General features: G+C 42.6%; 1 protein-coding gene across 1 annotated transcript in view; it reads left to right on the top strand.

Moving 5' to 3' along the window:
- Positions 1-1452: 1452 nt before the first annotated feature.
- Positions 1453-18358, top strand: part of AZI2 (5-azacytidine induced 2) — a 41680-nt gene continuing 24774 nt past the window's right edge. Inside the window, exons 1-2 of the mRNA XM_073678024.1 lie at positions 1453-1878; positions 12597-12817. Coding sequence (XP_073534125.1) covers positions 12602-12817 — 216 coding nt within the window. The 5' untranslated portion in view covers positions 1453-1878; positions 12597-12601. The remainder of the gene's footprint in view (positions 1879-12596; positions 12818-18358) is intronic.

Genomic DNA, 18358 nt, shown 5'->3' with positions numbered 1-18358 from the left:
TACGACCTGTCAGGGATCGTTGCTGCGTCGCTATGTGGTCGCTGGTGAGCTGTCAAACAGGCAGGCTCACCAACGATCAGGGGAGCAGCGACATCATGGAAAGAATCTTTCCACGATGTCCTGCTCCTGGTTGCCAGCCTGCTGAAGCAGGAGCAGGCTGGTAACTATGGTAAACATCGGGTTACTAGGGGCACACGTGCCCCTAGTAACCCATTGTTTATCATCGTTACCACTCTGCTGCAGTGAGCGGGAGGTTACCGCTCACTTTAGCAGGCTCGTAACCATGATAAACATCGGGTTACTAGGGGCACACGCGCACTTAGTAACCCAATGTTTATCATGGTTACCAGCCTGATCGCTGCTCCCGCTGGTCACACACAGCGATGTGTGCTGACCAGCGGGAGGGCAACGACCAAAAATTGGTCCAGGACACTTTGCAGCGACCTCACAGCAGGGGCCTGATCGCTGCAAAGTGTCACACATAGCGACATCGCTGGTGAGGTCGCTGTTGTGTCACCAAAACCGTGACACAGCAGCGATCTTGCTATGTGAGACGGGGGCTTTATGGGTTAAACAACATTGTAATCCTGCTCACTGGTCTCCTACCCTATTGCATTAAGTTATGTCCTACTCCTATGTATATGTATAACTTTTTCTATCATGGTTTTAAAACTTTCTTTGATAAAATAAATTTGTGATATATAAAATATATTGATCTATTGCTCCCTCCTTTTGCTCGTGATTGGTAATGCTTAGATTGGAGGGGATCCCCGCCACAACTTAAGGCTGTTCTTTTAGTATATAGGTCCCTACGCGTATTCTACCCCTTAACCCCTGGGCCATTTTCCATTTTTGTTTTTTCCTCCACTACTTCCAAGAGCCATAACCTTGGTTATTTTTCCATCCACATCACAGTATGAGGGCTTGTTTTCTGCAGAACAGGTTGTACTTTTGAAGGACACCATTCATTCTACTCCATAATGTACTGGAACACAGGGAAAAAAATCCAAGTGCGTTGAAATAGCCAAATTTTGTTGCGATAAAGGCCTTATTTTGTTAGGCTACCTGGCAACTCGGCACCTATAGAGCAGAGGCCAGTGGAGGCTGACCAGAGCCTAGAAAAGAGGCCACCGGTCAGAAGGAAGAGGACCTGGGTAAGCCCCATACCACAGATAACGTGTCCTAGGATGGCACAGAAAAATGTCATAGCACCCTAGCCCCACACAGACCCTCAGCCCTAAACAAAAGACAGCACCTCCTACTTACCCAGGCAGACACCCACAGCACGACCCTGTTCCCTGTGAAATCCTCCAGCATGCAGCCCCCATCAAGGACCATCCACTTATCTGTACTCCCCCAACCCTCCCCAGTCCTCTCCGTGTCATGTCTCCGAGGCAGATCACTGCTTTCTAGTATCAGGTTTGCGATGGAGTTGGAGGCCCCGCCCCTTCCGGTGACATCTTCTCCTCAGGCTCACGTGGGTATGACGTGCCATGACGGCGGCAGACAGTGACAGTACACAGCCGGTTGTGCACGCCGGTGACACCGGGAGGGCTGGCTGACCTGTCACTGTGTCTCCTGGAGCTTCTTACCCGTCATGAGTGTGCCGGTCTCCTGTGCACGGCGAGATCTCATACAGCTGGCTTCTCCGGTGTCCGCTCTTACCCGGGACAGCTCAGTGCAGTTTTGCAGCTGCTGGAAACAAAACCAAAAGTAATCTTTGTGTCCGGAAGAGCCGCTGTTCCGCCCTCCGGTCCACCGAGGCCCCGACTAGTGCAGTTCCGGGCACAGTCCCAAGTAGGGAGCCCGGTGCAGGGCGGCATCCAGTCTGTATTGATGAATCCTGGTGTGGCATCTGTGCGGTGTGTGTGACCTGAGGTGAGTGCGCCCTGCGTTACTGACCTTTGACCTGAGGTGAGTGCGCCCTCCGTTACTGACCTCTGACCTGAGGTGAGTGCGCCCTGCTTTACCGACCTTTGACCTGAGGCGAGCGCGCCCTGCGTTACCGACCTCTGACCTGAGGCGAGCGCGCCCTGCGTTGCCGACCTCTGACCTGAGGCGAGCGCGCCCTGCGTTGCCGACCTCTGACCTGAGGCGAGCGCCCCCTGCGTTGCCGACCTCTGACCTGAGGCGAGCGCCCCCTGCGTTGCCGACCTCTGACCTGAGGCGAGCGCGCCCTGCGTTGCCGACCTCTGACCTGAGGCGAGCGCGCCCTGCGTTGCCGACCTCTGACCTGTCTTGCCCATGGGGTCGCTCCTTCCATGTAATGCCTGAGAGGCTGTGGGTTTATGTCTGGACCATCAGGTGTACAGTCCACGTGTTTTACATGTTCAGCATAAATACCCCATCCGCTGCCGCCTTCCCTGCTCCTCGGACCGTTCCCATTCTGCTCTCAGTATATTATAATATCCTATAGTCACGTTTCGTCCCATATGATCGTTACGGCCAATATAAGGTCATCACGGCGTAGACGTAGCCGAGGGAGGGGAGTGTTCTTTGTTTTGGTTTAATTTTTAATTCTGCAGCTGAATTGTACCTGAATGAAATCAACGCCAAGATCCGCACAGTATGGCGCTGACTTGTCACTGCGGATTTCCCTGTTGATACTCTTCTGCAGCAAATTCTATATGTCCAGCTAATTAATACCTGCAATCAATACAAGGATATAAAAGGGGTTTCTCACTTTCAGGGAAGTGGGCCCAAACACTCTAATAACAAACAGAGCAGGTGCTCAACCTCCCCCGGTCAAGAATCGGCACCCGCCAACGCTCAGGGCTCAGTGTTTTGGCTGCTGCCATGACATAATGAGTTGGCATCACTTCTGCATCCAAGCACTGAGCTCAGCGACCTGAATACTAAGGGGGGGTGAGTACCCGCTCTGTCTGTAATTTGAGGTACACTTTACTGAAAGTTGAACACTTCTTTAATGTGCACTGCTCACATTATACCACCATAGAATACTATAACAATGCTGACATATAGAGCACACATTATGCCACCATATAGAGGTATAATTGTGCTGTATACTGTTACCACCAAATAGTGCTATAATAATGACATACACATAGTATTGTGTTCAATATTACTTCAATACATTGCTCACACTAAACAACCACAAAGTGCTATAATAATGCTTACATACCCTGCTTTAAATTATACCACCATATAGTGCTGCAAAATAATACATATAACTACTCACATTATACCACATATTGCTATAATGCTGATATACAGTGCTCCCATTATACCACCATGTAGTGCTGTAATACTGATATACAGTGCGCACATTATACCATCTAGTTCTGTAATACTGATATACAGTGCTCCCATTATACCACCATGTAGTGCTATAATACTGATATACAGTGCTCCCATTATACCACCACGTAGTGCTGTATTACTGATATACAGTGCTCACATTATACCACCATGTAGTGCTGTAATACTGATATACAGTGCTCCCGTTATACCACCATGTAGTGCTGTAATACTGATATACAGTGCTCCCGTTATACCACCATGTAGTGCTGTAATACTGATATACAGTGCTCCCGTTATACCACCATGTAGTGCTATAATACTGATATACAGTGCTCCCATTATACCATCATGTAGTGCTGTAATACTGATATACAGTGCTCCCATTATGCCATCATGTAGTGCTATAATACTGATATACAGTGCTCCCATTATACCATCATGTAGTGCTGTAATATTGATATACAGTGCTCCCATTATGCCATCATGTAGTGCTAGAATACTGATATACAGTGCTCCCATTATACCATCATGTAGTGCTGTAATACTGATATACAGTGCTCCCATTATACCATCATGTAGTGCTGTAATACTGATATACAGTGCTCCCATTATACCACCTTGTAGTGCTATAATACTGATATACAGTGCTCCCGTTATACCATCATGTAGTGCTGTAATACTGATGTACAGTGCTCCCATTATACCATCATGTAGTGCTGTAATACTGATATACAGTGCTCCCGTTATACCATCATGTGCTGTAATACTGATATACAGTGCTCCCATTATACCATCATGTAGTGCTGTAATACTGATATACAGTGCTCCCATTATACCATCATGTAGTGCTGTAATACTGATATACAGTGCTCCCGTTATACCATTATGTGCTGTAATACTGATATACAGTGCTCCCGTTATACCATCATGTAGTGCTGTAATACTGATATACAGTGCTCCCATTATACCATCATGTAGTGCTGTAATACTGATATACAGTGCTCCCATTATACCATCATGTAGTGCTGTAATACTGATATACAGTGCTCCCGTTATACCATCATGGGCTGTAATACTGATATACAGTGCTCCCATTATACCATCATGTAGTGCTGTAATACTGATATACAGTGCTCCCATTATACCATCATGTAGTGCTGTAATACTGATATACAGTGCTCCCATTATACCATCATGTAGTGCTATAATACTGATATACAGTGCTCCCATTATACCATCATGTAGTGCTAGAATACTGATATACAGTGCTCCCATTATACCATCATGTAGTGCTGTAATACTGATATACAGTGCTCCCATTATGCCATCATGTAGTGCTATAATACTGATATACAGTGCTCCCATTATACCATCATGTAGTGCTGTAATATTGATATACAGTGCTCCCATTATGCCATCATGTAGTGCTAGAATACTGATATACAGTGCTCCCATTATACCATCATGTAGTGCTAGAATACTGATATACAGTGCTCCCATTATACCATCATGTAGTGCTGTAATACTGATATACAGTGCTCCCATTATGCCATCATGTAGTGCTATAATACTGATATACAGTGCTCCCATTATACCATCATGTAGTGCTGTAATACTGATATACAGTGCTCCCATTATACCATCATGTAGTGCTGTAATACTGATATACAGTGCTCCCATTATACCATCATGTAGTGCTGTAATACTGATATACAGTGCTCCCATTATGCCATCATGTAGTGCTATAATACTGATATACAGTGCTCCCATTATACCATCATGTAGTGCTGTAATATTGATATACAGTGCTCCCATTATGCCATCATGTAGTGCTAGAATACTGATATACAGTGCTCCCATTATACCATCATGTAGTGCTAGAATACTGATATACAGTGCTCCCATTATACCATCATGTAGTGCTAGAATACTGATATACAGTGCTCCCATTATACCATCATGTAGTGCTGTAATACTGATATACAGTGCTCCCATTATGCCATCATGTAGTGCTATAATACTGATATACAGTGCTCCCATTATACCATCATGTAGTGCTGTAATACTGATATACAGTGCTCCCATTATACCATCATGTAGTGCTGTAATATTGATATACAGTGCTCCCATTATGCCATCATGTAGTGCTGTAATACTGATATACAGTGCTCCCATTATACCACCTTGTAGTGCTATAATACTGATATACAGTGCTCCCATTATACCACCATGTAGTGCTGTAATACTGATGTACAGTGCTCCCATTATACCATCATGTAGTGCTGTAATACTGATATACAGTGCTCCCGTTATACCATCATGTGCTGTAATACTGATATACAGTGCTCCCATTATACCATCATGTAGTGCTGTAATACTGATATACAGTGCTCCCATTATACCATCATGTAGTGCTGTAATACTGATATACAGTGCTCCCATTATGCCATCATGTAGTGCTATAATACTGATATACAGTGCTCCCATTATACCATCATGTAGTGCTGTATTATTGATATACAGTGCTCCCATTATGCCATCATGTAGTGCTAGAATACTGATATACAGTGCTCCCATTATACCATCATGTAGTGCTGTAATATTGATATACAGTGCTCCCATTATGCCATCATGTAGTGCTGTAATACTGATATACAGTGCTCCCATTATACCACCTTGTAGTGCTATAATACTGATATACAGTGCTCCCGTTATACCATCATGTAGTGCTGTAATACTGATGTACAGTGCTCCCATTATACCATCATGTAGTGCTGTAATACTGATATACAGTGCTCCCGTTATACCATCATGTGCTGTAATACTGATATACAGTATTTCCCATTATACCATCATGTAGTGCTGTAATACTGATATACAGTGCTCCCATTATACCATCATGTAGTGCTGTAATACTGATATACAGTGCTCCCATTATACCACCATGTAGTGCTATAATACTGATATACAGTGCTCCCATTATACCATCATGTAGTGCTGTAATACTGATATACAGTGCTCCCATTATGCCATCATGTAGTGCTATAATACTGATATACAGTGCTCCCATTATGCCATAATGTAGTGCTATAATGCTGATATACAGTGCTCCCATTATGCCATCATGTAGTGCTGTAATACTGATATACAGTGCTCCCATTATACCACCATGTTGTCCTGAAATACTAGTGCCACACAATTGCCAAATAATAATATTCTAGTAAAGATCAGACTTTTGTAGTCTTATACATGGATATGTACCCGCACACAGTATAGATAACTCCCCTATATACTATCACACACTGTATTCCGAGGACTATTCTGTGGTGGTCCTGACAGAACAATGTGAATGTCTGACACGGCTCCTTTATAACATACCGCCCTTATCTGCACCGTGGATGAACACTGCTGTCTTCTCGGACATCAGCACCTTGTATGTGGGCAGCCGCTGATGCCTTGTGTCCTTACTGATCTGCACTGAAGAGTGGGTGAGAAATGGTTACTTGTGTGGTGAGAGCAATACCAGGACGGCCCCCTGGCTGTAGACATGCCCACTCTATGTGCTTTTATTATGACACTTCTCAGTGCACGTTTGTGCCAAGGTTTCAGCCATTTTTGCCATGTTGTAAGCTGTTTTCCTCATAAGTTGCTCGGTGTCATTTGAGCATGAAGAAGTTGAGTCACTTTTCTGTATGAGGAATAAGGAAGTGGCGGCTGGTGTGTGAACCTGAATTGCTGCTTTTCTACCCTGGTTCTGCGCCTCAGTGCCTGCGGTCCTGGTGTTGTCATGTGAATTGTCTCCGGCGTCATTTACTTGCCACGTGTGCTCAGGGAGGTGGAGTTGTAAGCCCAACTTCTGACTCCTCTTTGACCACAGCTGTGATTTTACCAACTCCACCAAAAACTGCCCTGAACACCGGACCCCTGGTTTTGGTGCGTTTTAGCCATTGACGGTATAGACCAGTTTCTTTCCTCAACCACATTATGCCCTGTGGCCACATGTTCCAGTGAATTCACAGTTTTGATATGATTTTCATATAAATCCAGGCCTCCTTGAACCTTGCTAGTGAATCAACCATTACAGCGTGATTTGGCAGAGTCCCATAGTCTCCCTGCTCTTACAGTAAAGAATTGCATCTGTGAATATGGTTAAACCTTCTTTGCTATACAACCCCTGGCAAAAATTCTGGAATCACCGGGCTCGGAGGATGTTCATTCAGTTGTTTAATGTTGTTGAAAAAAAAAGCAGATCACAGACATGGCTCAAAACTAAAGTCATTTCAAATGGCAACTTTAGGGCTTTAAGAAACACTAAAAGAAATCAAGATTAAAAATGTGGTACTCAGTAAGGGTAATTTTTTTCAGACCAAGCAGAGGGAAAAATTATGGAATCACTCAATTCTGAGGAAAAAATTATGAAATCACCCTGTAAATTTTCATTTCCAAAACTAACACCTGCATCAAATTAGATCTGCTCGTTAGTCTGCATCTAAAAAGGAGTGATCACACCTTGGAGAGCTGTTGCACCAAGTGGACTGACATGAATCATGGCTCCAACATGAGAGATGTCAATTGAAACAAAGGAGAGGCTTATCAAACTCTTAAAATAAGGTAAATCATCACGCAATGTTGCAAAAGATGTTGGTTGTTCACAGTCAGCTGTGTCTAAAATCTGGACCAAATACAAACAACATGGGAAGGTTGTTAAAGACAAACATACTGGTAGACCAAGGAAGACATCAAAGCGTCAAGACGGGAACTTAAAGCAATATGTCTCCAAAACAGGAAATGCACAACAAAAAAATGAACGAATGGGAGGAAACTGGAGTCAATATCTGTGACCGAACTGTAAGAAACCGCCTAAAGGAAATGGGATTTACATACAGAAAAGCTAAACATAAGCCATCACTAACACCTAAACAGAAAAAAGCAAGGTTACAATGGGCTAAGGAAAAGCAATCATGGACTGTGGATGACTGGATGAAAGTCATATTCAGTGATGAATCGCAAATCTGCATTGGGCAAGGTGATGATGCTGGAACTTTTGTTTGGTGCCGGTCCAATGAGATTTATAAAGATGACTGCATGAAGAGAACATGCAAATTTCCACAGTCATTGATGACTGCATGTCAGGTAAAGGCACTGGGAAGATGGCTGTCATTACATTTTCAATAAATGCCCAAGTTTACATTGATATTTTGGACAGTTTTCTTATCCCATCAATTGAAAGGATGTTTGGGGATGACAACATCATTTTTCAAGATGATAATGCATCCTGCCATAGAGCAAAAACTGTGAAAACATTTCTTGAAAGAAGACACATAAGGTCAATGTCATGGCCTGCAAATAGTCCGGATCTCAATCCAATTGAAAATCTTTGGTGGAAGTTGAAGAAAATGGTCCATGACAAGGCTCCAACCTGCAAAGCTGATCTGGCAACAGCAATCCGAGAAAGTTGGAGCCAGATTGATGAAGAGTACTGTTTGTCACTCATTAAGTCCATGCCTCAGAGACTGCAAGCTGTTATTAAAGCCAGAGGTGGTGCAACAAAATACTAGTGATGTATTGGAGTGTTTTTTTGTGTGTTTGTTTTTCATGATTCCATAATTTTTTCCTCAGAATTAAATGATTCCATAATTTATTCTCTCTGCTTGGTGTGAAAAAAATTACCCTTACTGAGTACCACATTTTTAATCTTGATTTCTTTTAGTGTTTCTTAAAGCCCTAAAGTTGCCATTTGAAATGACTTTAGTTTTGTGCCATGTCTGTGATCTGCTTTTTTTCAACAACATTAAACAACTGAATGAACCTCCTCCGAGCCTGGTGATTCCTTAATTTTTGCCAGGGGTGGTAGAAGTAAATGATGGTCCCTTGTCATTGCAAAAAGCTCATTACAAATATTTCTGTACTGTCCCCTCATATAGTTGTATTTTACAATAAGCCTTTGTTTTTCCAAATTGAAAAACCCCAACTTTTACAACCTGCCTTGGTATTGCAGTTTACCCATTCCCTTAACCTCTTAACGTCATGCTGTTTTTTGCGTTTTTGTTTTTTTCCTCTCCTTCATCCAAGACCCATAACTTTTATTGTTCTGTCTACATAGCCAAGCGAGGGTTTATTTTTTCCGAACGAGTTGTCCTTTGTGTAATTTTAATGTGCAATGAGTCTTTTACAACACTTTTGGAGGAATTTTGGCCCAGAAAATCGTTGTAATTCTGCCACATTGGAGGGTTTCCGAACATGAACAGGCTTTTTAAGGTCCTGCCACAGCATCTCAATCGGATTAAGTTCAGGACATTGATTAGACCACTCAAGTCTTAATTTTGTTTTTGTTAAGCCATTCAGAGGTGGACTTTGCTGGTGTGTCTTGGATCATTGTCCTGCTGCATCACCCAAGTGCGCTTCAGCTTGAGGTCAAGAACAGATGGCCGAGCATTGTCCTTCAGGATTTTTTGGTAGACAGCAGAATTCATGGTTACATTTACCACAGCAAATCTTCCAGGTCCTGAAGCAGCAAAACAGCCCCAGACCATCACACTACCACTACCATATTTTACTGTTGGTATGATGTTCCTTTTCTGAAATACTGTGTTACTTCTATGCCAGATGTAGTGGGACATACACCTTCCAAAAAGTTCAACTTTTGTCTCGTCAGTCCACAGAGTATTCTCCCAAAAGTCTTGGCGATCATCAAGATGTTTTCTTGCAAAACTGAGACGAGCCTTTATGTTCTTTTTGCTCAGCAGTGGTTTTCGACTTTGAACGCTGCCATTCATGCCATTTTTGCCCAGTCTCTTTCTTTTGGTGCAGTCATGAACACTGTCACTGACCTTAACTGAGGCTCTTGGGGTAATTTTGGTCAGCTTGACACTCCTGGGAAGGTTCACCACTATTCCATGTTTTCACCATTTGTGGATAATTGCTCTCACTGTGGTTCGCTGGAGTCCCAAAGCTTTAGAAATGACTTTATAACCTTTTCCAGACTGATAGATCTCCATTACTTTTTCTCATTTTGTTCCTGAATTTCTTTGAATCGCAGCACGATGTCGAGCTTTTAAGGATCTTTTGATCTACTTCACTTTGCCAGGCAGGTCTTATTTAAGTGGTTTCTTCATTGAGAACAGTGCGGCAGTAATCAGGCCTTCTTTGCTAAGGAAATTGAATTCCGCTTCCCAAAGATGTGATAAACCACAGTTAATTTATATTTTAAGGGGGGGGGGGCAATAACTCTTTCACACAGGGCACTGTAGGTTTGGATTTTTAATAATTAATTTTACTTTTAAGTAATTTTACTTAATAATAAAGACCTTCATTTAAAAACTGCATTTTGTGTTTTACTTGTGTTATCTTTGTCTAATATTTTGACCAGGCCAAATTTTACAATTCTGACCAGAATCACTTTGAGGTAATAACTCTGGAACGCTTCAATAGATCCCACTGATTCGGAGACTGGTTTTTCATGACATATTGTATTTCATGGTAGTGTGTTTGATATGACTTGGGTTTATTTGTGAAATTTGGAAAATTTTGCAATTTTTCTAACTTTTAATTTTTATACCCTTAAACCAGATAGTTATATCACACAAAATAGTTAATAACATTTCCCACATGTCTACTTTACATCAGTACAATTTTTGACACCTAGCTTTTTTTTTGTTAGGAAGTTATAAGGGTTAAAAGTTGACCAGCGATTTCTCATTTTTCTAACAAAAATTTACAAAACCATTTTTTAGGGACCACATCACATTTGAAGTGACTTTGAGGTGCCTATATGGCAGAAAATACCCAAAAGTGACACCATTCTAAAAACTGCACCCCTCAAGGTGCTCATAACCACATTCAAAAAGTTTATTAACCCTTCAGGTGCTCCACAGGAACTGAAGCAGTTGAAGGAAATAATGAACATTTAACTTTTTTCACAAAAATGTTAATTTAGACCCCAAATTTTTTATTTTCACAAGGCTAACAGGACAAAATGGACGCCAAAATTTGTTGTGCAATTTCTCCTGAGCACTTCGATACCCCATATATGGGGGCAAACCACTGTTTGGGCGCACGGCAGGGCTTGGAAGGGAAGGAGCGCACTTTGACTTTTTGAATGCAAAATTTGCTTGAATAATTAGCGGATGCTATGTCTCGTTTGGAGAGCCCCTGATGTGGCTAAAGAGTGGAAACTGCCCACAAATGACCCCATTTTGGAAACTAGACCCCTCAAGGAACTTATCTAGATGTGTGGTGAGCACCTTGAACCCCCAGATGCTTCACAGAAGTTTATAACGTTGAGCCGTGAAAATAAAAAAATCACATCGTTCCCACATAAAATGTTTTTGTTAGCCCCAAATTTTTTATTTTCTCAAGGGTAACAGGAGAAAATGGACCCCATAATTTGTTGTGCAATTTCTCATGAGTATGCAGATACCCCATATGTGGGGGCAAGCCACTGTGCCTAAACAGTTGAAACCACCCAAAGCGACATCATTTTTTAAACTACGCCCCCAAGGATTTTATCCAGGAGTATAGTGAGCATTTTGATCCCACAGGTACAACACCAAATTTGATAACATTAGGGCGTTCCATTGAAAAAGTTCATTTTTTTTTTCACAAAAATGTTGCTTTAGCCCCAAATTTCTCACTTTTGCAAGAGGTAACACCGAAAAGTGGACCTCACTGTTTAATATCCACTTTCTTACGAGCGCAGCGATACTCCACTTGTAGTAAAAAGTTCTGTTTGGACAATCGTCAGGGCTCGGAGCGGAAGGAGCAATATTTGAATATTGGAACACAAATTTGGCTGAAAAAGACGACAGCCACCATGTCCTATTTGCAGGGTCCCTAAAGTGCTTAAACAGCAGAATTCCCCCCCCCCACAACTGACTACATTTATCCAGGGGTATAATGAGGATTTTGAACCCAAAGGTACTACACATTTGATATTAGGTAGTCATTCGTGTTGCGCGCAAGTGCTCGCTGCTCGAGTTTGTATCGGGTGCTGGGGTATGCACCGAGTATCGCGGGTGCTCGAGTGACCTGTTCCAGGTCCTGTCATGTTTTGCGGTTGTTAGCCAAAATAAAAAAAAAAAAAAATGTGGGGATTGCCCGTATATAGCAGGCATTTCCCGCATGTTTCTCGGCTGTTAAACACCCCAAAAAAAACATGTGGGGCGGGGACTTGAGCACCTGATGCAAACTTGAGTAGCCAGTGTCTTTGATGTAAGTTAATAATTTTATTTATATAGCACCAACGTATTGCGCTGCACTTTACAGTTAAAGTAAGTGATGTTGAACAGTTTCCCTTCACTTTCAAAAATAAAATTTGTCCCACTTTGTTGTTTCAGCCAGCATGGATTCCTTATATGACGATGATATCTTTATCCTGACTCATGAGGAAGCAAATCATATAACAAGAAGAGGACAAACTGCCCCCATTTCTGGGGAGCCATCAGTGGCCTCACACTTTGCCCTTGTCACAGCCTATGAAGACATCAAGAAGCGCCTAAAAGACACTGAACGTGAAAATGGCACCCTAAAGAAAAGATTAAGACACATGGAGGATAAGGTACATATAGTGTAAAGGGAATTTGGGGCTACTGTTTCATTTGCTACTTGAACTGCTTTCACATGGCCCTCTTCCTCTGCATGAGGTCCTTCTATTTAGTGCAGTCTCTTTTGATAAAAATCCCATTGGATAAAAGTAGAAACATTTCTCAAGATTTTCCTCTAATGGGACTTAATCTGTGGTCCACACCAGCAGTATACATCCATATGAATGCCGACTTTCTGTGGATTAGCGATTATTGAGTCTTGCAGTACCTTTTATAGACCCTGAGGTAAGTTAAATTGTGACTCTCTCTAAAGGATGGCAGGCATCCAGTAAAGGCTGTTTTGCAATGTGCATATCAAAAATGTAGGAATAGGCTACGTGCACACGATGCGTTTTTCATGCGTTTCCGCTGTGGAAATTCCGCAGCGGAAACGCTTCAAAAACGCATGGTAATCCGCACCCCATGGTCCCCAATGGCATTCCGCAATGTCAATGCACATGCTGCGGATTTTTCTGCAGCGTTTCTGCAGCGCTCATAAATCCGCAGCATGTTCATTAATTTTGCGGAAGCGCAGCAGAAGCGCCGCCATTGGCTTGCATTGAGAAGCATAATATCCGCGTCTGTACATTTGTACAGGCGGATAACATGCGTCTCAATGTGCGGATCTAGAGGAGAGAAGACTCATCCAGACCTGGGTACCATTGTACCTGTAAAAAAAAGAATAAAATAAAAAATAAAGTTTATATTCACTTCTCTCTGCTTGCCGGCAGCGCTTCTCCTTCCAGGACCTGAGATGATGTCGCGGTCATGTGACCGCAGGCTGTCTCGCGATGTGCCGGCAACCCGGAAGAAGCCAGGACGAGCGCTGCAGCACACGCCGGGGCATCGGGGGTGAGTATAGCTTTATTTTTTTTATTTTTACGGTCACACTGTATAAATCCATGCCGTTTGCATGGATTTATACAGTGTGACCTAGTTGTCAAGCACTATCCAAGTGATGCTATCGCCTGGAAAGTGCTTGTCAGTCCGCATGCGGAAACACATGCGTTAATGCATGTGGATACGCATGTGAATCCGCATGTATTCTGCAGGAAAAACGCATGCACAATCTGAATGCGTTTTTTCTGCCAGGGAGATGCAGAAATTTTCTGCTTCATTTCTGCATCGTGGGCACATAGCCATAAGTTGTCTTTATGCATAGTTGGTGAACGTATGTCTTGAGTGTTTTTTCCACTGTGTTGTAGACATATATTCCTGACTCAGCTGTACCAATGCAGCTGTACCACCTGACTTCAGCACCTTGATCTTTTTTGCCTGGAGGAACTTTGTTGTAGAGATGGATGTATGAGATGGAGCACCATCCTGCTGCAGAATTTGACCCCTTTTATGATTTGGAATGTAAGAGGTAGCTAATACTTCTTGATATTTTAGGCTATTGATATTGCCTTCCACCTTGCAAATGCTTCGCACACCCCCATACTAAATGTAACCCCAGACCATGATCTTTCCACCCCCAAATTTAACTGTTTTCTGGGTGTATTTTGGATCCATACGGGCTCCAGTAGGTCTCCTGTAGTATTTGCGGTGGCTGTGGTGTAATTCTACTGAAGATTCATCATAGAAATCCACCTTCTGCCACTTTTCCAGCGTCCATCTGTTTAGCAGGCTGTGGGACTTTGCAAATTCCTCACAGTTTTTTATTTGCCTTTTGTTTAGTGCTGGCTTCTGGGCACTGATTCGACCATGGAGGCCATTTCGAGACAGAATCCTACAAACTTTTCTAGTTGACACAGGGACTTGAGGTGACCAGGCTTGTTGGAGCTCTGCTGCAGTGGAAGAGGGGCTTGCTTTGGATTTTCTAACCAACAAACGTTCCTCCTGAGCAGTTGTCTTGCAGGGTCTGCCAGCCCTGGGCTTGTCAAACACATCTCCAGTCTCTTCAAATCTTTTTTAAATTCTTTGTAATTAACGCTGAGACACATTAAAGGTGCCAGCCACCTCTGCAGTGGATCTGGTCTTCAGCCTCTTGATAATCAAGGCTTTGGTCGCAGGGTGGATTTTTGGCAAGTTGTCAGAGCTCAAGTTGCAGTTCAAGTGAAGGTCTGGGGTGCTGGGTTTCTTTTTATACACACCCACTAATTAACCAATCATTTACTGAGCACTGGTGAGGATGTAAACTAGGATTGGGTGCATTATATGACCAGGCGACAAAACTTGTGTCTTGCCAAAATCTGACCATTCTGTGTTCATTAAATGATCAATATTTCAGCATTGATGCCAATTTATTTTCTTTACCTAAACCAAATTTGGGAGGGTTTCAGCTTTCAAAAGAGTAATTTATAAAACCAATGGATGAATTTAACGTCAGGTTCTAAGCTTTTATTTACATAACATGGATAAGCGACATAACTTCTGTCAGGGAGTGTATATATAATATATATACACACACACACCTTCTCATTTAAAGATTTTTCTGTATTTTCATGAAAATGAAAATTGTACATTCACACTGAAGGCATCAAAACTATGAATTAACACATGTGGAATTATATACTTAACAAAAAAGTGTGAAACAACTGAAAATATGTCTTATATTCTAGGTTCTTCAAAGTAGACACCTTTTGCTTTGATGACTGCTTTGCACACTCTTGGCATTCTCTTGATGAGCTTCAAGAGGTAGTCACCGGAAATGGTTTTCACTTCACAGGTGTGCCCTGTCAGGTTTAATAAGTGGTATTTCTAGCCTTATAAATGGGGTTGGGACCATCAGTTGTGTTGTGCAGAAGTCAGGTGGATACACAGCTGATAGTCCTACAGAATAGACTGTTAGCTGCTTTTTTCTTGCCATAATACAAATTCTATGTAAAGAAAAACGAGTGGCCATCATTACTTTAAGAAATGAAGGTCAGTCAGTCCGAAAAATTGGGCAAACTTTGAATGTGTCCCCAAGTGCAGTTGCAAAAACCATCAAGCGCTACAAAGAAACTAGCTCACATGAGGACCGCCCCAGGAAAGGAAGACCAAGAGTCACCTCTGCTTCTGAGAATAAGTTTATCCGAGTCACCAGCCTCAGAAATCGCAGGTTAACAGCAGCTCAGATTAGAGACCAGGTCAATGCCACACAGAGTTCTAGCAGCAGACACATCTCTTCAACAACTGTTAAGAGGAGACTTTGTGCAGCAGGCCTTCTTGGTAAAATAGCTGCTAGGAAACCACTGCTAAGGACAGGCAACAAGCAGAAGAGACTTGTTTGGGCTAAAGAACACAAGGAATGGATATTAGACCAGTGGAAATCTGTGCTTTGGTCTGATGAGTTCAAATTTGAGATCTTTGGTTCCAACCACCGTGTCTTTGTGCGACGCAGAAAAGGTGAACGGATGGACTCTACATGCCTGGTTCCCACCGTGAAGCATGGAGGAGGTGTGATGGTGTGGGGGTGCTTTGCTGGTGACACTGTTGGGGATTTATTCAAAATTGAAGGCATACTGAACCAGCATGGCTACCACAGCATCTTGCAGCGGCATGCTTTTCCATCCGTTTGCGTTTAGTTGGACCATCATTTATTTTTCAACAGGACAGTGACCCCAAACACACCTCCAGGCTGTGTAAGGGCTATTTGACCAAGAAGGAGAGTGATGGAGTGCTACGCCAGATGAGCTGACCTCCACAGTCACCAGACCTGAACCCAGTCGAGATGGTTTGGGGTGACCTGGACCGCAGAGTGAAGGCAAAAGGGCCAACAAGTGCTAAGCATTTCTGGGAGCTCCTTCAGGACTGTTGGAAGACCATTTCCGGTGACTACCTCTTGAAGCTCATCAAGAGAATGCCAAGAATGTGCAAAGCAATCATCAAAGCAAAAGGTGGCTACTTTGAAGAACCTAGAATATAAGACATATTTTCAGTTGTTTCACACTTTTTTGTAAAGTATATAATTCCACATGTGTTAATTCATAGTTTTGATGCCTTCAGTGTGAATGTACAATTTTCAAAGTCATGAAAATACAGAAAAATCTTTAAATGAGAAGGTGTGTCCAAACTTTTGGTCTGTACTGTATATCTCCCTACTCGCCCTCCCCAGGCCCATCTTTGAGTCTCCAATTCTGCTCTTGATGTCGTCAGGGGCCCTGAGCAGCTCATGCCATCTACACTGGAGCTCAGTGATTGGCTGCAGCGCTGTGGACGTGATGTCAATGCTACAGACACCAGGAGCAGCGGTGGAGACCTGATGCTGGACTTGGGTAGGATGAGTAAAGCTTTTTGTATTTTCCACTTTGCCAGGGGACAAACCTTTCCTGAAAACAGAAAACCCTTGTAAGTATTTTTGAAATGCTTACTAGTTTGTAACTGTTTTTATGCAGCTTGCATATATAACAATACACAACAAGCTGCTCAATTTTATTCATTCTCCATTCCTACAATCGCCTCCCTTCTCCCCTGAACATTACTTTCTTAGGTTAATAAAAGACTTGGGTCCATCAAGTTCAACCTCTCGCCACCACGTAAATATTTTTTGTCACTAAATTATCTATAACCCCCCAATGCCATTTGTTCTGAGCAAAGCATCCAGTCCTTTTTTAAAAGTTGTTAGTGTTAGCTGTGACTGCTCTAACTATAAAGAACTCTTTCCTATTTTAGCTCCTGGAAGTCACCTTTCTTCCACCCGTAATGAGTGCCTCCCGGTCCTTAGTATGGTCTTTGGAAGGAATAAGTCATGTGCCAGTCCTTTTGTATTGAGTACACATGTATTCATACATAGAAAAATAGACGTCTTTGAGGAAATCTAATTTTATAAGCTAAACAAGCCCAACTTTTCCAACCTCTCATCATATGGGAGCCCTTATGTCTCTATTAACTTCATAACATTCTTCTTAAAATGTGGAGCCCAAAACTAGATCCCGTATTCTAGATGTCGCCTTTAAGCGATTTATAGATGGGTAACAAAATATTGGTCTCCTGGGATTTTTTTTTTTTTATACATCCTAAAATCTTGTTTGATTTTGCTGCTGCTGCCTGACATGGAGTACTGCTGCTCAGCTTACTTGTAATCAGAATTCCTTCTCCTGTTATGTAATCCCGACTATACGTTACATTTAAACTGAAACATTAAAGAGGTTGTCCACTACTTAGTATTGATGACCTATCCTTGGGCCAGGTACTAAACATCTGACTCCTATTCAAATAAATAGGAGGCGGATGTGCAATACCCTGTGGTGGCCACTGCAAGAAAACTGCCAGATCCGCAAGTAACTACTGCCGGCAGCCGCCGACACTGATAACGGCTGATTGGCGGAAATGCCGGGTGTCGGACCCTGACCGATCAGACATTGATCCTATGAATAGGTCGTCAATACTAAAGTAGTGGCCAATCTCTTTAAAGCACCATTCCTGCATTTTTTTTTTCTTTTGTTTTTTTTCTGCTGCACAGGTGCTTCAAATCGAAGTCCCCTGACCCTAGTAATATACTCACTTTCCGGTGTTCTCATCTGTTATCTCCGCTGCTCCGGTCTGTCTCCTGCAGTTTGTGACCTGCCGGATTACTCCAGTGTTTCATGGAG

Source organism: Phyllobates terribilis, unplaced genomic scaffold (genome assembly GCF_046119375.1).
Source record: "Phyllobates terribilis strain yellow unplaced genomic scaffold, ASM4611937v1 Scaffold_4__5_contigs__length_816908805, whole genome shotgun sequence".
NCBI classification, from domain to species: domain Eukaryota; kingdom Metazoa; phylum Chordata; class Amphibia; order Anura; family Dendrobatidae; genus Phyllobates; species Phyllobates terribilis.
Note: the sequence above shows the minus strand (reverse complement) of the source record. Positions and strands in the feature narration are given on the sequence as shown.